Here is a 22173-nt window from a genome sequence, read left to right as displayed (position 1 = left end):
TGGAATATTTAATTCCCATTTGGTGGCCTTCTGTGTCCAAAATTGTGCAAAAACATCGTGAGACATGGTTTTCACTGCAGCTGTCAGTGTAAGACAGTGAGCAACTCCGTTTGTTTGTCCGAGGGAGCAACAGTAACTAAGGGGGGCGGGGCTTACCGATAGGTCAATTGCTTGTGAGTTTCCAGTTCATCTCTGCTACTCAGTGTCCACATTCAGATAGTGAACGTGTGTGTGTGTGTGTGTGTGTGTGTGTCCAGTGTCCAATCACACTACATATCCATGTTGTCATGGGAACTGATGTGACGCAGGACTTTAGTTTGCTGTGTGGGTGAGAAAACTGTCATCCGTCTGTCTCTCTCTCTCTCTCTGATTCTTTCTCTTCTCCCGGAGAATGTTCCGGAAATCTGGAAAACTTTCCACCCTTCTGCAGACCAAGAGGACAGTTGTGATGACAGATTGTTACACACGCACACACACACACACACACACACACACACACACACACACACGCTGTTCACTGTGCAGTACAAAACTATTCGTTACTGAAGGAGAAAGATTTATTCTTTGGCCAAGTGTGTGTGTGTGTGTGTGTGTTTTTCAAGTTAAGTTTCTTTTATTTGTGATTTAACTCTTTAATTGTATTTTACACACACACACACACACACACACGTCTGGTCAGCTATCCTTGTGGGGACTCTCCATAGGCGTAATGGTTTTTATACTGTACAGACCGTATATTCTACACCTAAACCTACCCCTTACAGGAGACTACAGGCATTTTTACTTTCTCAAAAAAACCAAAAAACAAACTCATTCTGTGTGATTTATTAGCTTGTTTACCCATGAGGACCTCAATTTAGGTCCCCATCGTGACACGAGTCCCCATGAGTCTGTGTGTATTCAGGTATAAGTTCCCACCAGGATATATAAACCTGTACACACACACATGGAAATATTATATATATATATTTTGTGTGTGTGTGTGTGTGTGTGTATATATATATATATATACTGTATATAATACATATTCATTTCACTTTTTATTTTTTAGTAATTGTGCTCTGCTTTTGTAATTTTTATTACTTAAAAAAAAAAAGCGCTTTATCATAGTATACTGTATTTCAGTTTAAGTTCAGTCTTAGATTTTATTAGTTTCCAGATACTAATTAGTGTTTCACTTAGTTGCGAAGGCATAATTTCTCATTTACATTTAAAGTGTTTAAATAATGGTTAAAAGCATCCATTATTTTATTTTATTTTATTTTGACATATTTGTCAGGTGTGTTGTGTTTTGTCTTGTTTCCCTCCCTCTTGTGCCCATATTTGGAGTTTCCTGTTTCCTGTTTCCTGTTCTCGTTTAGTTTCATTATTGTCAAGTCACCTTTATTTATATAGCGCTTTAACAATACAGATTGTGTCAAAGCACTTAACAGTATCAAATTAGAGGATAGAGTGTCAGTAATGTATAATGATAAGATTAAACACTCAATTTTCAATTAAAGGCATTTCATTATTGGTTCATTTGTGTCCAGATGTGTTTGGTTATTATCTCGTTTAGTTTGATTATTGTCCCTGAGTCTAATGTCCGGTGTTGTACGTCACTGAGTGCTCCGTGTGTTCCTGCCTGTCTTGTATCCCTGCGTGCTCCAGCACAGTACCATAACCATAACAATATCTGAACATTTTATTTCATTTAACAATTCTAAATACTTAGCTAATAATGTTAAATAATAGTTAAGTTTCATTTTATTTCTATGTCATTTAGCAGAATTATTTTGAATAGTATTAGTCCATTTGTATTCATATTTCATTTATTTTTTATTTTACTTTTTTTATAGTTCTCATTTTATTTAACAATAATAACCCAAGTAACACTTCATGACACAAAGCAGCACAGTGTTTGTTCCGTCTTGTGTTTACGGGGTTTTCTGCGGCTCCGTCTCGTTTGATGTGAAACTGGAGAGCTTTGATTGTAAGACTAGACATTACACACCTTTATGAGACTTCAAACGGACGGAGGAAAGCGGCTCTCTTCTCTCTCCACGAGTGAAAAAGCTCTTCAGAAGCGTCTGGTCAGTAATCAGACTTCTGGACCTTCAGCTTCTCCACACAAACTTCAGGTCGAGGCCAGAGAGAGAGAGAGATGCACACAGACAGGGTGTAAATTGGTTTTCTCCAGCTGAATGGCTCTGGCTGTAAAGCAGCAGTGCATGATGGGATACCGTCAGCGTTTCTTTGTAAAAGCCTTTTAAAGTGGAACAGATCAAACTTTGCCTCTTTTACTGATTCTTTCTCACTGATGTTCTTTAATTCCCTGCAGAGATGGTAACAGAGTCAAATACTGGTGAACTGCGCAGGGAAATAAAGCAGCTTTTACAGTGAGGAGCTCATTTCTACATAAAAATAGCAACAAAAAACACATTTTCAGGTCACAGTCGTTTATTTCAGTGACCTGATTCAAATAGATTCACTATGTTTCATAAAACTATTTTGCTCACACAAGTCTCTGCATACCATTTAATTGATAAAATGTTTGTAGAAAAATAAATGTTAAATAAAAATGCGGTAACACTTTACAATAAGGTGTCATTTGTTAACATTAGTTAATGTATTAACTAACACGAACAAACAATGAACAGTGCATTTATTACAGTATTTATTAAACTTTGTTTATACTAGTTAATGACAATACAGTTGTTCATTGTTTATTCATGTTAGTTCACAGTGCATTAACTAATGTTAACAAACACAACTTGTGATTTTAATAATGCATTAGTAAATGCTGAAATTAACATTAACTAAGATTAATAAATGCTGTAGAAGTATTGTTCGTTCTTAGTTCATGTTTACTAATGTTGTTAACTAATGAACCTTATTGTAAAGTGTTACCAAAAATGCTTTCAGTTCAGTAGTTTTACTAATTTTTTTGTATTAGTTTTATTGTAAAATATGTGGATGTCAAGTAAATTTTTTTAAAAGTGATCGTTTTTGTATTATTTTAGTTGTTTATGCTAATTTGCTCAATTTACATTATAGTTATTTTACATTGATTGTACTAATTTTGAACTGCACAAATACACATTAAAAATTACAATACAAATGCACATTAAAAATTAAAAATATAAATAAATGTATGTTATGTTATGTTATTTTTAGTGCTGTCAAACGATTAATCACGATTAATCGCATCCAAAATAAAAGTTTTTGTTTACATAGTATATGTGTGTGTACTGTGTATATTTATTATGTATATATATATGTACACACACATATATTATGTAAACAAGAACTTTGGATGCGATTAATCGTTTGACTGCACTAGTTATTTTTAATTTTTTTTTTTTTATGATATATTGCTTGTATTGCTACTTTTAAGTCGTTGTCGATGAAAGTGCATGCCAAATAAATAAACATAAATTTATGATTTTTATCTACTTTACTATAAGGTTGCGTACTTAACTACATTACTTAACATGAACTAACAATGAAACATACTCATTTTAGTTGATCATTTAATTAATGTTAAAAACATTTTCTAATACATTATTAAAATCAAAAGTTGTATTTGTGAATAATATTTAATTAATCCGAACTAACAATTGTAGCAGTTATATTTGAATGAATACTGTAACAAATGTATCATTGTTATTTAATGTTGTAATTTAATGGTAAATTATTATAAAGTGTTACCAATAATAATAATAATAATAATAAAAATTATTTCCTTTCTTATATTCAAATATATTATAAATAAATAGTTTATTTATAAAATATATTTAATTTTTTTAATTGTTTTTGTGCATGATAAATATGTTTCTCTTCTGTTTATTAAAATGTAATTAAAGTATATGCTAAAAATATGAAGCTAATGCATTGTTCAGTGCATTATGATTTTGTATGTTATAATGCTGTATTGCATTTCAGTCTAGTTTTGTGTGTAAACGTCTTAATGTTTGATTAAATAGCGAGGCAAGAAAGTGATTGTGGCTGGTTCATTTGTTGCACTGTAAATGAAAGATGAAGTTGAGAACGTTGCATTGTGGGATAGGGTGTGATCTGTTTTGTATGTAGATCACACAGAAATGCTGTAGATACTGCAGAAGAGCAGGAGTGTGTGTGGACAGGCTGCTTGTGTGATTTTAGTGTATTTAATGTGGTAGCTGATGCTGTGCTGCTGTGTGATTAAGTGTTTATTCATTAAGATGAATAAAGTCAGATTTCACAGCGGCTGCGCGGCTCTGTTTACCGGCGTGAAGTGATTTCTCAGAGTTTGTTCATGTTTGTGTTTCAGAGACGCGGTGAAGCAGCAAAAGAGACTCCAGTGCTCCGGCCTGCCTTCAGCAGAACTCCATCAGAAACAGAGCGGCTCGCTGAGCACACCACTACCAGCCCACAAACAAGGTGTGTGTGTGTGTGTGAGAGAGAGAGAGAATGTGTGTGTGTGTGTGTGTGTGTGTGTGTGTGAGAGAGAGAGAGAATGTGTGTGTGTGTGTGTGTGTGTGTGTGAGAGAGAGTGTGTGTGTGTGTGTGTGTGTGTGTGTGTGTGTGTGTGTGAGAGAGAGTGTGTGTGTGTGTGTGTGTGTGTGTGTGTGTGTGAGAGAGAGTGTGTGTGTGTGTGTGTGTGTGTGTGTGTGTGAGAGAGTGTGTGTGTGTGTGTGTGTGTGTGTTTTTGTGAAAAGTCAGGACATAGATGTGTATAATGACGAGGGTATGGCAGGTATTACAAGGTGAAGGTGGCATCTCAGGACATTGACCCATGTCCCCACTTTTCAAAACGCTTATAAATCACTCAGAATGAGGTTTTTTTGGGGAAAGTTGAAATGCACAGTCTCCTGTAAGGGGTAGGTTTAGGTGTAGGGTTGGTGTAGGACAATAGCACATACAGTAAGTACAGTATAAAAACCATTACGCCTATGGAGAGTCCCCACTTTTCACAAAACGAACATGAGTGTGTGTGTGTGTGTGTGTGTGTGTGTGTGAGAGAGAGAGAGTGTGTGTGTGTGTGTGTGTGTGTGAGAGAGTGTGTGTGTGTGTGTGTGTGTGTGAGAGAGAGAGAGAGTGTGTGTGTGTGTGAGAGAGAGTGTGTGTGTGTGTGTGTGTGTGAGAGAGAGAGTGTGTGTGTGTGTGTGTGTGTGTGTGTGAGAGAGTGTGTGTGTGTGTGTGTGTGTGTGTGTGTGTGTGTGTGTGTGTGTGTGTGTGTGTGTGTGTGTGTGAGAGAGAGAGTGTGTGTGTGTGTGTGTGTGTGTGTGTGTGTGTGTGTGTGTGTGTGTGTGTGTGTGTGTGTGAGTGTGTGTGTGTGTGTGTGTGTGTGTGAGAGAGAGAGAGTGTGTGTGTGTGTGTGTTTGTGTGAAGTTTTAAAGAGTGAGAAATTTTCATTTACACTGCTGAACTTTTAGCCCACTTTCATCAGATTTTCCTAGTTTTCCATCAACCTCTCGCTCTCGCTTTCTCTTTCCTCGTTCCCATGGTGACTATCGCTATGTAGTACTATTTTTACCAGAGTAACAATACAGCCGTGAGAATCTTAGACAGCAAACATTAAGAAACCGAGTGTGTGTGTGTGTGTGTGAGAGAGAGAGTTCATGAGTGTGTGTGCTTGCAAAAGAATGTATTTAATTCTTAAATTTTTTAACATATATATTTGTATTATTTGTTTGGTCACATCACATTACATATATATAAATAAATATATGTGTATGTGTATATAGTATATCAATATATACATAAAATATAGATTTGTTTCTTTTAAAGAGACAGTTCACCCAAAATGAAGAGAATTTGCTGTTAATTTACTCATCGTCAGATCATCTAAGATGTAGGTGACTTTTTTTTTTTCGTCAGTAGAACAGTAAAGAAGATTTTAGCTGAAACTATGGTGCTTGGTGATTCATATAATGCAAGTCAATGGCTACCGGCACTTTGAGAGTTAAAAATGCATATCTGGCAACACAACATTAATACCCATGACTCCTCATGATATATTGAGGTCTCTGCAAGGAGAAATTAATGTTTTTATAGTTTCTCAAGGTTTATGTAAAAAGCTGAGATGATGAAGACGAGTTTATTCACTTTACACACTTTAGACATGTAAAACATCTGCAATTTTTGGGTGCTTTAATAATAGAATTGTAAATGACATCACTGAACCAGTTCACTGAATCAAACTCTCTGAAAGAATCAGTTCGCAGATAAAGAATCATAGTTCCCCGTTTCCTGAGGCTCTGGATTACAGGTAATAATGTTGTAAATAATGTTTAGTTTCTTGCACAGACTGATCGTTTCGCTTCATAAGACCTTTATATATATCATCAGGAGCCACAGGGATTCATTTTGTGTTGCTCGTATGTGCTTTTTTGACTCTCAAAGTGACGGTAGCCATTGACTTGCATTATATGAATCACCAATGAGCACAGTTTCAGCTTACAGTTTTTTTCAGCTGCTTTCACACATTTTCAAAACCTTTTTTTTAAACTTTACGCACAAATCCAAGAATTGCACACAAAATGCATCTCTTGCAAAATGAAGCACTGCATTCAAAAATATCACAAACACATCTCAAAAGCAAACATTTGCAAACACCTTTGCCATAATATTAATTCCTGTTAGATTTGTGTGCGTTACATAGAGAACTGTGTGTTGTGTTTTGCAAAAAGTGTTTTCTGAAATTGAAAACATTGAGTCAAAGGCTGAGAATCAGTGTCTGGTTTTGTAGATCTGGTGTGTGCTTCTGCTGTTTGAGTGACAGCTTTCAGAAACTGTGTGACAAGGAAAGATTCTGTGTGGAAGCAGCTGAAAAACACTGTAATTGTCTTCTTTAATGCCCTACTGTAGAACAAAAGTCACCTACATCTTAGATGGCCTGAGAATGAGTAAAGTTACAGCAAATCTTCATTTTTGGGTGAATTGTGCTTTAAGTTGCAGTGATTCATCTCTCTTTTTTCTCTCTGTGTTTTCAGCGCTCATCATTCCTCTGGTGGACGGTGATGAAGGGAAGGTGATCTCTCTGATTTTGGTAAGTTTTGCTGTAATTTCACACACAATAGTGCTGTAATGATGCCTGTGATCTCTCTCTCTCTCTCTCTCTCTCACCTCTGAACCAATGAATTAGTGAATGTCGTGCGATTCCTCTCTTTGAATCATCCGAAATTCGTTATAGCTCGTTATTTTTAACGAGCTGCCTAATGTAGCGGTTTTACAGGCGGCATTAGTCCAATTAAAGTGTTTTATTTCTAATTGAGTAATAAAACTTTATGATTTTATGAGATTTTTGAGTGCAGGGGAGACGCTTTATTGCTGTGGCCGTGACGCGTCATAAAAGAAACGATTGTGACGGAGCGGATCGCATCAAGGACGTGTTTAGAGATTCTAGACAGTCTTATTTATATATAATATAAATATATACATGTAAATATTTTCAAAATATATACTGTATGTGTGTGTGTGTATTTATATATACATAATAAATATACACAGTACACACACATATATTATATAAACAAATTTTGTGTTGGATGCACTTTTAATCGTGATTAATCGTTGCACAGCACTAGTTTTTAGTCTTTTTTTGTCATTTTTATTAGTTTTTTAAAATATTTTTTTATTACGTCTATATAGTATTTATTTTAGTTTTAGTACTTCAATTTACACTTAACAGAAATAAGAAATGTTGCCAATAAGCCAGGTAAGTAGAATTAAACATTTTTTTTTAAATTTTATTTTAAGTAACGAAAATGGTTTTAGTTATGGATTCTTGAGAGTCTTAGCAAGTTGGAAAGTAGAAGATAGCATGAAAATAGTGAAAGGCAACAATAGTCTTGTCTATTTTGTTGTTTTGCCCATAATGACACATTGTGCAAATTGTCTTGCAATCATTGGCTGCGCTTCAAAATTGCAGAAGCAAAAATTGGGGTCGAATGTGAAGTAGTTTGAACTCCGAGCGTCGTGTTGCACACTTGACCTGTGCTTGTGCTTCGCATGTAAAGAGTGGCGGCCGATGTTTGAGTGTTTGCAGAGCGGACGGTTCAGGAGCGGAGATCTTCAGGAGGGTGATTTAGAGACGCAGTTTCTGTATTAAATCTCTTCAATCGTTTAAAGCACTGCCAACATCAAAGAAGAGCTTTTGCATCAAATTTTACACCTTCAAGCAGTGTTATCTTACAAGTTATAGATTTTGTTTATATTTTTAATTAGGTTTTAAGTGAATTTTCAGTATTTTTTTTTTTTTTTCATTTTTATTAGATTTTATATTTTTATTATTATATCTATATAGTATTTATTTTTAGTTATTTTAGTACTTCAATTTACACTAAACTAAATTAATAAATGTTTGCTTGCCAACAAGCTGGATAAGTTTAATTTTAATTTTTAATTTTATTTTAAGTAACAAAAATGGTTTTAGTTAATAACAAAAAAAAAAAAACGCTGCATTCAATCATACATTTCTAAACAATTTTTGTCAAACTCCAAATATTTACATGTTGAATCAATAAAACATATATAATATTTATTTGCTGAAATGTTTAGATATTATAGTCATTTATAAAATGCATAATTTTTCACGTAAAATTAGTCACTTACCAGGTTTACTTCCCTTAAAAGTTTGGGGGCAGTATGATTTTTTTTTTCAAAAAAGTCTCTCTGCTCACAAAGCCTGCATTCATTTGATCAAAATACTATAAAAATAGTGTCACGTGATCCTTCAGAAATCATTCTAATATGCTGATTTGCTGCTCGAGAAACATTTCTGATTATTATCAATGTTGAAAACAGTCGTGCTGCACAATATTTTTGTGGAAACTGTGATATATTTTATTTTTCAGGATTCACAGATGAACAGAAAGTTCAAAAGAACAGCATTAATTTGAAATAGAAATCTTTTGTAACATTATAAATGTCTTTACTGTCACTTTTCATTAATTTAGTGCATCACTGATGAATGAAAGTATTCGTTTCCTGCATTAAAGACAGCAAACGCTCTCTAGTATGTGGATCAGAGCTGCAGTTGACTTCATTTCAGTGTTTCAGTATCCGCTCTATTAGATCAGTACTGTCTCGTGGGAAATGTGTGTGTCGAGTGTCTCTCTGGGACTCTTGCAGACGGACGCGGGGTCAAAGGTGACAGTGTGACCCCTAAAGCAAATGGAGCGTTTCCCCAGATGGAGAGAGAGAGAGAGAGAGAGAGAGTGCTGGCAGAAATAGAGCAGGTCTTTTGCTGAAGGATGTAATGAATTGTGTGATTTCTTTGACTCGTGGTGTCTGTCACTCTCTCAACAGCTCTGCTGTAAACTGCTGACAGAACAAGATGAACAAAACCTCAACATCCTGGAGAAACATGTAAGACACAGACATGCGCACACACACACACACACACACACACACTCACACACACACTCACTCACTCACTCACTCTCTCTCACACACACACACACACACACACACACACTTGTTTGTTTTAGTGGTTTACGGGGACTCTCCATAGGCGTAATGGTTTTTATACTGTACTTACTGTATGTACTATTGCTCTACACCAACCCTACACCTAAACCTACCCCTTACAGGAAACTGTCTGCTATTTCAGATTTTCAATACACTCCATTCTGTGTGATTTATAAGCGTTTTGAAAAGTGGGGACATGGGTCAATGTCCTGAAAGTCACCTTCAGCTTGTAATACCTGCCATACCCTCGTCATTATACACATTTATGTCCTGACTTTTCACAAAAACGCGCACACACACAAGCACACACACACTCTGAAAAGACACCTTCTCCTTGTAATACCTGTCATTAACAGGTGACAAATTTATGTCCTCGTTTGTCACAAAAACGTGCGCACACACACACACACACACACACACATGCACGCGCACACACAAACACACACACAATTTTTATTTATTTTTTTATTGTTCCCCGAAGAATAAGATTAGCTCACTTTTTCTTACTGAAATTTACTATAGTACCCCAGTTATTCTTACTACTTTAAAATTATTTTTTATTTATTTATTATTTTTAATGTTTATTTTTATTATTTTATATTTATTCATTTATTTTTCTCCAATAAAATAAAATATGATAAAATAATTTCCCTTATGTAAATATACTTTATTTGCTGGTTGTTGTCTTTTTCCAATTTTTATATTTAGTTTTTGTTATTATATTTTGGTTTATTTTTTATAATAATTTTTTTAAGATTATCTCTCTTTGTCATAAACAAATGACCATAGTACCAGTTATTGCTAGTGCTGTAAAATATTTTTATTTTTGTATTTTATTGTGTTCACATTTTTTTTATTGATATCTTATTTTCTTTATTTATTTTTCCCAAAGAATACAATTAGCTCCCTTGCAGAAATTTACTGTAGAGCTAGTTATTATGATGATTGAAAAATTATCATTTTTACTTTTTATTTCTTTTTTTTAATAAATATATATATTTTATTTATTTTTTCCCAAGGAATAAGATTTACTCTCACTACCTTATAGACATTTACCATAGTACCACAGTTATTGTTACTACAGTATAATAATGAATTAATATGACAATCTCCTTCAAAAGCTTTTCTTAAATTTCTTTTTTTTTTTTTTGCACCATAATAACCCAGTTTAAGGCCTGTTCACCTGAAGAACAAACCAGTAAATCAAAGCAGAGATGAAACCAAGAATAAAGTAAATAAATAAATAAATGTAACACAAACAGATCTTCATCCCCGGGGTGAACATATCCATAAGAACATATTATCTCAGGCCTTCTTACTGTAGTATATTTCTCAGTAAGAGCTCTTTTATCCTCATGTTTCTCTCGGCGAGTCAAAAGCCAAACCGCCTCCTTCTCTCAGGTTTTATTTGAGGTGATAAGAGTCCAAAAGCTTTCATCATACCATCATCATCATCATCATCAGAACACACACACACACACACACACACTCCACAGAGCTTTGATACTGTTGATTAGAGAAGCAATTTAACATCAGACGCTTTAAAAGCATCTCACGACGAGAGCAAAAACAAGAGAGCAAACAAATCGCCAATGAAATCAAAGACAAAGAAGCTTCAGAGATTTATAAGCAGAAACAAAACATTTCAATATATTTTAGTGATTTTTTATTTTATTTTTTCCCTAAAATAACATTAGCTCTCTCTACCTTACAGAATCATTTTACAATAATACAACAAAATTAATTTTATTCTTTCCCAAAGAATAAAATTATCTCTCTCTCCATTACAGATTTGCCATAGTGCCAGTTATTGTTCCTAGTGTAAATTATTTATTTATTGTTATTATTTTTAATTATTTTTATCCCCCCCCCCCCCCAAAAAAAGATTCACTTTCTCCCTTACTTAAATTTACTATAACATCACAGTTATTGTTACTACTGTAAAATACTTTTTAAAAATATATTTATTTATTATTTATTTTCTTAATTTTTATTCTTATTTTATTTTATATCAGACTCTTTAAAAACATCTTATGATAAGAGCGAAATCAAGAGAACAAACACATAGCAAATAAAAGCTAAGAGAAAGAAGCTTCAGAGATTTATAAACAGAAACAATATGTTTCAATATTGTTTGTATTTTTTTCTTTTATTAATTTTCCTAAAATAAGATTTGCTTCCTAGTGAAATGATTCATTCATTCATTCATTCATTTATCCAAAAGAATAAGATTCACAAAATTTTATATAATTATGTATTTGCTTAATAAACACACACACACACATATATATATATGTGTGTGTGTGTGTGTATATATATATAATTCATTTTTAATTTTTAATTATATTTTACATCAGATGCTTTAAAAGCATCTTATGACCAGATTGACAACATGAATGAAAGCAAAGAGAAAGAAACATCAGATTTATAATCAGAAACAATATATTTCACTACAGTCACATGTTGAATAGATGATCAGTGTGTTTCTAATGTAATATTCTGCTGTATTGTATAATGTAAACTGATGATCCTGTCCTGTGATTGGTCAATCCAGTGGCATGTGAATAACACTCTTTAGATGTTGTTATATCCAGTCTGGTGTCGTGTCGTTGAACTGCGCCGCAGTGTCCTTCTGTTAATTAAACGTCTGAAGTGTTTCTGTGAGCCGGAGGAACAGAAGCAGAGGAATGAAAGCCTGCCGTCCTTCATTAGCTGCGTTTGTCCTTGTAGTGTTCACTAAAGTGTGTGTATGTCATCAGAAAACATCTCGAACACGACAGAGAGGAAATAAAACAGATCTAAATCTGAAGGCCATTTAGAAGCGGCCAGAGTTATTTGGCCTTTTATGAAAATAGATGTGAAGATCAGAAAAAGGGATTGAGATTCCATTCCTGTCTTTACAGATCAAAGGACTGAGATATGAAAATGAAATGTAGTTATGTGTGAAATTTAGCAAGCAGGAACCAAAAGCTAATTTGGTTATATTTTACTATATTTGTTTTTCAAGTAATCAAACAATCAAAAAAAAAAAAAAACATCTTTAAAACAGAAAGAAAAGTCAATTATGTCTCTGTGTACAAACAAGTGAATGAATCTTCCTCAGAATGGACAAAAACAGCATCTCACTTCAATGACTGACTTACAGTATATATTATAATTACATCCATAAGGTTTTTGTGAAGTTTGGAGTCACTCATTAATCTGTTGTTTGAGCTCTTCATATTTAAGGAGAGAACTAAATACCTTCATATTAAACTGTCAGCTTGAGATTTAAATCCATGGTAGAAGAAAGTAGTTCTGCACACAGAATGTTTTATAAGACACTCAATGGTTGTTTCTTATTTATTTACACACTTGTGCCATTGAATTGTTGTATAAATGCAATATCACACTCGCAGCCGTGTGATATCACTCTATATCAGCATGGCTGTGATTTTACATAGATTTACACTTTCTAGATAAACATTACTACCTGTGAATGTCAGAATGCAAGTAACGCTGTTTATATTTTGTGTGTGTGTGTGTGTGTGTGTTGCCAGCTCACCGTGGCCTGTAAGCGAGTCCGAGACATTCAGAGATGCTCCAAACAGCCACACACTCAATCCCACAATGCACCATCGGAGCCCAAAGCCAGCGCACAGGCGGAGGACTACAGAGAGCTCGACCGCAAGATCCTACGGCTGTGTGGTGAGAAACACACACACACAAATACACAACACACACACACCTGTGTTACTGTAGCATTAAAGAGCTCTGAAATAAAAACATTTGATATTCTATGTGCAACATAGGCTCATTGAAATACATGCCTCTACCTACATTCCTGCGACACTCAAAAAACGTACCTATACCTACGAATCGCTGCAGTTTCCAGTTGAAATGAACACTAAAACTTTTATTCCCTTTCACACAAAATATGATTTTCAGGTCCACAGTTTCGATTAATAAAGCTTAATTTTCGCATAATTACTTGAGGAATATTATGTTATGAATTCAAAACAATTTTAACATGCTGCAAGATTTGAAAACTGATACTTTTGAATGCTGCCCTCCATATACAGTTTTCCAACCCTGTGAAACTACGGTTCAACAAAGTTCAAGTTCAATTTATTTATATAGCACATATAAAAACAGCCACACGACTGACCAAAGTAAAAAACAAATTATAAATTGAATGCGTAAAATATGCATTGAATTGGACGAATAACCTATGTTAGTGAATCATTTTGTATTGAAACTGTTTCAATCACAGAGAGCATTCACTCACTTCTGACAGTGCATTCAAACAGAGCTGCGTTTCCCAAAAGTATCATAAGAAAGCACTGATGCTTTTGGGAACGGCAGCCCAGAACAATGCTTATCAGAGGATTATATTTTATATATTATATATGTTCGAGTTATTTCACAATAAACTAATTTAAATTGTAGCTTACATCATTTGTGCAATTACGTTTATTTAAATTGAACGTTAAAAGTTAATATTGATCATGTAATGTTAGTATAAATCATACACTGTCAGAATAAAAAGGTTGTATTTTATGCATGCAACAGCCTGTCACTGACAGTCCCTAATGAAAATGAACCATGGTTTTACTAAAGTGACTTTAGTATTTGTAGATGTCCATGGTTATCACTACAGTAAACATATTTTAATCATGTGTAAACAAAAATATAACCTAATAAGTTGCAATTAAGGCATATTGAATGTTAAAATGTGTTTCAAATATAAAGTTAAGTGGGTATCATTACCCATTTTACTCTTAGTAATTTAATAATTAAATAAATTTCATAATTTAAAAGTTCTGTTTAGAAGTATTGGAATTGATAGCGACATTGACGATACTGGTGGTTAAAAGTATCGGTATCGTTATCGCTATGGGTATCGGTATCGATACTGATGATACTGGTCATTAAAAGTATCGGTATCGATGATACTGGTCTTTAAAAGTATTGGTATTGGTATCAGTATGGTTATCGGTATCGATATTGACAATAATGATTGTTAAAAGTATCGGTATCGATGATACTGGTCTTTAAAAGTATTGGTATCGGTATCGCTATGGGTATCAGTATCGATACTGATGATACTGGTCATTAAAAGTATCGGTATCGATGATACTGGTCTTTAAAAGTATTGGTATTGGTATCGGTATTGATATCGATATAGACGATACTGGTCTTTAAAAGTATCGGTATCGTTTCGAAAACAAAATAAGTGTTATCGGCCATCCCTAATACATACCTATTTCAACATAACAAAAATGTGTTAGGGTCATGTATTGAACCCGCATTTTAGCTCCTCTCACTGGACATTTCACTTTGAAACTGCCACGAAATGTGCAGTAAGGTACGTAATAACGATGTTGCAGAAATGCATTTAGAGGCATGTATTTCGAATGAGCATGGGTTGTCTATGTGACAATGTAATGTAAAAACTCACTCAGTGTAAGTGTGTGATTGACAGGTGAGCTGTATGATCTGGACGCCGTCTCCCTGCAGCTCAAAGTCATCAATTATGTAAGTACAGACTAATAGCCAGAGCTGGGTAGATTACTTACAAATTGTAATCCGTTACAGATTCCAAATTACATGACAAAAATTGTAGTTAGTGACGTAATCCATTACATTATACATTTTAGGTTATGTAATCAGACTACTTTTGGATTACTTTATCACTGATTTAAATAGAATAATCTTGTATTGGTTGTTACTAACGACATGAAGTGCATTAACCATGACATTATGTCAAACTGTGTTTGAGAAAACACTGCAAGGGGTTTATGAATTTAATGAAAAGTTAATAAGTCATGAAATCATAAAAAATGTTAAAACAAATCATTTTAAAATGAATCGAAATAAAACACATGAAATATTTTGTTTGTTTACCTGCATGTCATGTGACCATAACCAATGTCAGAGAACCCTGAACATACTTCTTTATTAAAATATTTATTTGAAAATCTCAGGGGTACTTCATATATAAATATATTAGGTGAAAGAGGATCAGATGACAAAAAAAGTTGGTGAATTTGTGCATTCTAATGTGTTTGAAGGACAAACACCTTCCAAAGTAATACATGGTAAAATAATAAATTCAAATAAAAATGAATGTGTTCATCAGTACCTGATGCAATGTTGAAACTATTCTTAACTTGAAATGATTTTTGTAAATCCATCGGTCAAATGCTGTATAGCCACCTGACTAATGACCGATCTCTGTGTGAATACTCCAGCAAACACACCTGTGCTGAAATACAGAGAACAGCAGAGCAGATCTGTTTTCCTCGTTTATTGCAGCGAGAGTCCTGTGTGTTTATGAATGAGGAAGGTCGACTGGCTTTTATTTACGGCTGAGATTCTGATAAGAGTGTTATTGAGACGCCTGCAGCTCCTCGTGAAGGTCACTGATCTACAGTCCCTCTGGACTCTCATTCAATTACAACTAGGCAAAGAAACAAGCTCGCGAAACAATTAACCTCAGTCACAAGTCAAACACACACACACACACAAACTTCTATTTAGTGCCGTTAGACTTTGTGTTGAGAGGGAACAGAATGAATTGTTTTACAGAAGACGGCTCTGTTTCCAAACCTAGTGAGCTGCCTATATAGACAGCATGTGAAGACAGCACAGCTAAACGTTCTTCCAGTAACATTAATGGAACATTCATTCAAAGTTATCTGGTCTTTAATAATGTTCTTAAAATGTTAGCTTAAAAACATTATTTATATTAAAAAGCATTTTCCAATTTTTTTCTGAAACATGTTCGTCTATTGTTTCAGAACGCTCAAAGAAAATACAAAAGTAACGTTCCCACATTTTATTTTATTTTATTTTTGTGTCATGGATAAATGACATTAATGAGCTGTAATTGCTGTACACGCTAGAGTTATGACTACTTTCTGTATTATTGCCAAACACTATTTCATAATTTTTCTTTTTAAAATTTTATTTAAAAAATAAATGTATTTTTTGTTTATTTTTAATTTTATTTATGTTTTTGTTGTGTTATGTATAAATAACATTTTATTTAACTTCCTCATACATGAACACACAAAAATCTCACTCCAGTAAATGAGGAAAACATTTTAAACCGTTTAAAATGTTCGGAGAACATTCAGAAATAACATTTGCATAATGTAATGGCAATTTTAGCAAAAATATAGCAGAATATATTTTTGTTAGCTGTAATTGTGCTTTCTGTGACATTTAGGGGACAAACTATCATTATCTTGGTATAAAAACAACAGAAGTCAATGTACAATCAGAAGAAGGTACAAATCTAAATGCAGTCAGATCAGCAGATGAGTTTGTTGTGTCGTTTGGAGCAGGACGGCTGATTTATGTTCACTTACAGGTCATAATGTTTATTGCTGCTTGCTGTTACGGAAATGAAAGTGTGTGTGTGTGTGTGTGTGTGTGTGTGTGTGTGTGTGATTTGTGTTGTACAGGTCAGTGCCTGAAGGATCATTTGCATAATAAGCTTATCTGTATTTATTCAGATTGTTTCAATTCAATTGTAGCAAGGAAAGGACACACACACACACACACACGCCATCTCTGTTTTTGTCTTTGTTTTCAACGTTTCTAACCCATCTGTGAATCACATTATCAAATACATTCAAAACAACTGTTTTAAAATTAAAATACATCATCAAATCAGTTTGTTTGATCAATACATCAATAATAATATTTATCAATATTTTTAAATATATAACCTAGACAAGACTGTGTACTACATATTTATGCCAGTGTTATTTACACATGTATTATTTGTGGCCATTGTTGCACTTTATATGTTTTTTATTTTTTTATATTTATCTAAAACAAGATTTTTTTTTTTTATTGACTTTGTGATATTTAAATATTGACCTCCTAATTAATATCACATGATGGAAAAACAGCTGTATCAAGCCTTTATTTTAATTTTCTTGTTTCGTTTTCGTTATTTCATTTTTATCAAACCCCCTTTTTTGTGTTTTATTTGATATTTTTTATTTTATTTAATCAAATGCCTGTTTTTGTATTTTTATTAATAACAGTCTTATTGAACTGAACAGAACTCGTGAGTTTATTGAAGCAGTTGTTTATTTAATTTTAATTTATTAAACCGCCTGTTTTTGTATTGTATTTTATTTTATTTTATTAAACTGCTTGTTTGTTTGTTTTTTATTTTATTTTATTTTATTTTTTTATGTGATTGTTGTGTCATGCATAAATGACATTCATGACATACACTTGACTTACACACAGATGTTTGAGTCGTAACCCCTTTCTGCGTTATTGCCGAACACAATTTCATCTCCAGAATGCAATAATCCCTGAAATGATATGATTACATTACGCCGTTCAGTCTGAATTAAGAGAAAACATTTTACGAATTGCTGGTTTGAAAAATGAATGTTGTCTGTCGCCTCTCCAAATAAATCACTCCAGAAGGTAAAGAGGCCAAACAGCCGTCTGCGTTTCGTTTGGTTTGCGTTTGTGTCTAATTTAATATCTCGCGGTCAGATCTTCCTGCAGTTTACTGTCGTTTCTGTGCTGGTTTTGTTTGCTGGAGTTAGTGTGCCGTTAGTCATTCTGTGATCCACAACATCTGGATGGACAGAAAAGCAAATGCATTAAATCAGAGGGAAGAATTTAATGCAATTTATCATCATTTTTAAGGAATATTGAAAATGGTTTAAAATAATAATTGCCTAGAAATGTGATGAAAATGAATAAAATCTTTATAAATCATAGAAAATCTTATTTTTATAATCAGTATATATTTTTCTAGTTATTATAAGCATTGATGTGTGTGAATTTGTGTTTCAGTTGCAGACAGAAACTCAGTCGCAGTGCTGCTGTTTACTGCTGGTCTCTGAAGACAATCACCAACTCTTCTGTCAGGTGACACTCTCAAATATATTTATATTGTTTCTGAAAGAGTCTTTTCTGCTCACTGAGGCTGCATTTATTTGATAGCAAATACAGTAAAAATTGTGAAATATTATTACAATTTAAAATAATTGTTTTTATGTGAATATCTGTTAAACTGTAATTTATTTCTATGATGCGCAGCTGTATTTTCAGCATGCTCACATGATCTTCAGAAATCATTCTAATATGCTGATTTGCTGCTCAAGAAACATTTCTGATTATTATCAATGTTGAAAACATTTTTTTCAGGCTTAATAAAAAAAATTTTGTTCATCAGAGATGTATTAAATTGACCAAAAGTGACGGTAAATACATTTATAATGCTGCAGTAGATTTCTATTTCAGATAAATGCTGTTCTTTTGAACTTTTTATTCATCTGTGAATCCTGAAAAATAAAATATATCACAGTTTCCACAAAAATATTGTGCGGCACGACTGTTTTCAACATTGATAATAATCAGAAATATTTGTTGAGCAGTAAATCAGCATATTAGAATGATTTCTGAAGATCATGTGACACTGAAGACTGCAGTAATAATGCTGAAAATACAGCTGCGCATCACAGAAATAAATTACAGTTTAACATAGATTCACATAGAAAACAGTTATTATACATTCTAAAAATATATCAGTATTTTTACTCTGTTTTTGGTCAAATAAATGCAGCACTGGTGAGCATAAACTTTTTTTCTACTTTAGTTTAAGTTTTCCAGATGCACAGGTAAAATGGCATGAAAAAATCACTGCTGATTCACTATGTGATAAATAAAAAACTTTTTGACATTTGCCATGCACACACACACACACACACACACACAGAGAGAGAGACACACACTCATACAGTGTATTTTCTCTGCAGGTTGTCGGAGATAAAGTTTTGGAAGAGGAAATCAGTTTTCCTGTAAGTTTTTCTTCTCTGTTGTTATTTGTGTGTGTTTCTGTAACTCAAACAGCATCTCCAAGCTCACAGGTCTGAATCAAATTAAACTAATACCATGAATGCAATGCAATGTGCGTGTGTGTGTGTGTGTGTGTGTGTGTGTGTGTGTGTGTGCGCGTTTTTGTGACAAATGAGGACGTGTGTAATGACGAGGGTATGGCAGGTATTACAAAGTGAAGGTGACTTTCAGGACATTACTCCATGTCCCCACTTTTCAAAACGCTTATAAATCACACAGAATGGAGTGTATTGAAAATCTGAAATAGCAGAAAGTCTCCTGTAAGGGGTAGGTTTAGGTGTAGGGTTGGTGTAGGACAATAGCACATACAGTAAGTACAGTATAAAAACCATTACGCCTATGGAGAGTCCCCACTTTTCACAAAAACGTGTGTGTGTGTGTGTGTGTGTGTGAAATATTGTTTCTCAGCAGCAAATAACCTTCTCTCTCTCTTTATACAGCTTATGTTCGGTCGCTTTGGGCAGGTGGTGGAGACAAAGAAATCCATTACACTGCAGGACGTCAGCCAGGTCAGTACACACACACACACACACACACACACACACAGCTGCGGATAATAATGGAGCTTTTTCATTCATTCCCAGCTGACAGCTCTCTAAAACCAGCTAATTATCACCACAGACAGACAGACAGATGATCTGTGTTAAATGAGTTCAGCTGGAACAGAAACTGTCACTATCCTTCCCTTTAATCATGATCAAACACACACATGTTGATGTCCCCGTATGACGGATTGAATGTTGTCTGTGTGTCTCTACAGGAGGAACGCGGGTTATTGAGCAGTTTGTTGGGGTTCGAGCCGAACTCGATGCTTTGCGTTCCTGTAATCAGTCAAGCCACTGGACAGGTGGTGGCGCTAGCGTGTACCTTCAACAAACTGGGTGGACAGAGGTGTGTGATGACATTAAAAATAGTGAAATATTATTACAATTTAAAAGGTCTGTTTTCTATGTGAATATCTGTTAAACTGTAATTTATTTCTGTGATGCGCAGCTGTATTTTCAGCATCATTACTGCAGTCTTCAGTGTCACATGATCTTCAGAAATCATTCTAATATACTGATTTGCATTGATTATTATCAATGTTGAAAACAGTTCATTTTTTGTGGAAACAGGTTTGTAGAAATGTGTCTCTGCATCAGTGTCTCAGCAATGGATGCTCTGCAGTGAATGGGTGCCGTCAGAATGAGAGTCTGATAAAAACATCACAATAATCCACAGCACTCCAGTCCATCAGTTAACATCTGGAGAAGACAAAAGCTGAAACACATCCAGCATTAAGACATTTATAACTAAAATACCACAGAGTTTATAATCCATAATAACGCTTCCTCCAGTGAAAAAGTGTTCTGGTCTGAATCAGGAGAGAAATCTGCACAGATCAAAACAGCTCTAAACAAATATGTGGCTGGATTTTGATGCGAGAGACAACAGCAGATGCACTTCTTCACTGCAGGAAGTGTAATAATGGATTATAGACTCATATTTTAGTTAAAAAACGTCTTAATGCTGGATGTTTCAGCTTTTGTCTTCTCCAGATGTTAACTGATGGACTGGAGTGCTGTGGATTATTGTGATGTTTTTATCAGACTCTCATTCTGACGGCACCCATTCACTGCAGAGCATCCATTGCTGAGACACTGATGCAGAGACACATTTCTACAAACCTGATGAAGAAACACACTCATCTACATCTCGGATGAACTGAGGACGAGCACATTTACAGAAAATATTCATTTTTGGCTGAACTCGTCCTTAAACGCATCTTTGCTGAATAAAAGCTTTTTGAACTGTAGTGTATTGTGGATTCCACTTTTTCCAAAAAACAATCCTAATGATTTTGACTTGTGACTGGTAGTGTATATAAGAAGAAAGCGTCTGAATCTGAAACTGATGGTTTAATGAAGATGGAGATTAAAGCACCGATCAGATCAGATCAGATGGTCGTGTTTTGAGCCGCTCTTTCTCGTGTCCTGACGTCTGGACTGAAGCGTGGCGTCTCGCATAGAGATAAAGGAAATTAAATTCATCACGGCCAGATCTGACCATTTGATATTCGATATTGAGCTTCTCTCTGTTTCATCTCTTTCATCTCTCGTTTTGTTCTCTCTTTCTTTTCATATGTCATACGCTGTGGTTTGTGTGTAGCTGGTATATTATTCAATAATCATAATTCTTTATTTTGTTAAATTGTGTTTTCGTGTTTCACAGACTTTTGATGAATGGTTTTCTGTAGTTAGTCAGATGGGTCCGATTCGCCAGCGGCTCAAAGTTACTGATCTGTGAAAGAAAAATAGGTTATTTGTTCAATGATTGTTATTGTTTATTATTTCTGTTCAAATATCTCTCCTGTTTAGATCAATTCTTTAATATAATGCACAAACAGAGCTAGAATAATGAACTTAATTTGGTGTCCCATTATTGTGTTTAAAGCAAAAAGCACAAATCCCATGTTCTTTGAAGAGATAGACTATTATGTATACTATATTTGCACTATTTGCATCATTGATTCTGTTAATTTTCTGTTTATTACCGTGAAGCTGTATTGTATAAAGTGCTATAAAAATAAAGGTGATTTCCTTATGTTATTATAGTCAACCAAAACCAAATTAAAACCAAAGAAATTGTTGCTTGAGATAAAAAAAAAAAATTAAACTGAAATAAAATATAAAACTTGATTTTGTGTATGAAAATAAATAATAAAAAATATATATATACAACTTTATAAACACATTTATTTCAGCTTGTTGCCAAGTAAACCTTTCTCATTTTCATTTAGATTAACTTAAAACAAAATATAAAAATAAAAACTAATTCAAAATATTAACAAAAATTCCAACAGTAGATCATCAATGA

General features: G+C 33.9%; 1 protein-coding gene across 5 annotated transcripts in view; it reads left to right on the top strand.

The window, feature by feature from the left end:
• LOC131554333 (cGMP-dependent 3',5'-cyclic phosphodiesterase) overlaps positions 1-22173 on the top strand; it is a 185552-nt gene that overhangs the window by 140460 nt on the left and 22919 nt on the right. For all 5 annotated transcript variants that reach the window (XM_058799610.1, XM_058799614.1, XM_058799612.1 and 2 more), the window contains 9 exons: positions 4292-4401; positions 6957-7012; positions 9274-9333; positions 12975-13122; positions 14900-14952; positions 18253-18327; positions 19218-19259; positions 19758-19826; positions 20078-20208. In XM_058799610.1, coding sequence (XP_058655593.1) covers positions 4292-4401; positions 6957-7012; positions 9274-9333; positions 12975-13122; positions 14900-14952; positions 18253-18327; positions 19218-19259; positions 19758-19826; positions 20078-20208 — 744 coding nt within the window. The remainder of the gene's footprint in view (positions 1-4291; positions 4402-6956; positions 7013-9273; positions 9334-12974; positions 13123-14899; positions 14953-18252; positions 18328-19217; positions 19260-19757; positions 19827-20077; positions 20209-22173) is intronic.

Source organism: Onychostoma macrolepis, chromosome 15, assembly GCF_012432095.1.
Source record: "Onychostoma macrolepis isolate SWU-2019 chromosome 15, ASM1243209v1, whole genome shotgun sequence".
Taxonomy (NCBI): Eukaryota; Metazoa; Chordata; class Actinopteri; order Cypriniformes; family Cyprinidae; genus Onychostoma; species Onychostoma macrolepis.
Note: the sequence above shows the minus strand (reverse complement) of the source record. Positions and strands in the feature narration are given on the sequence as shown.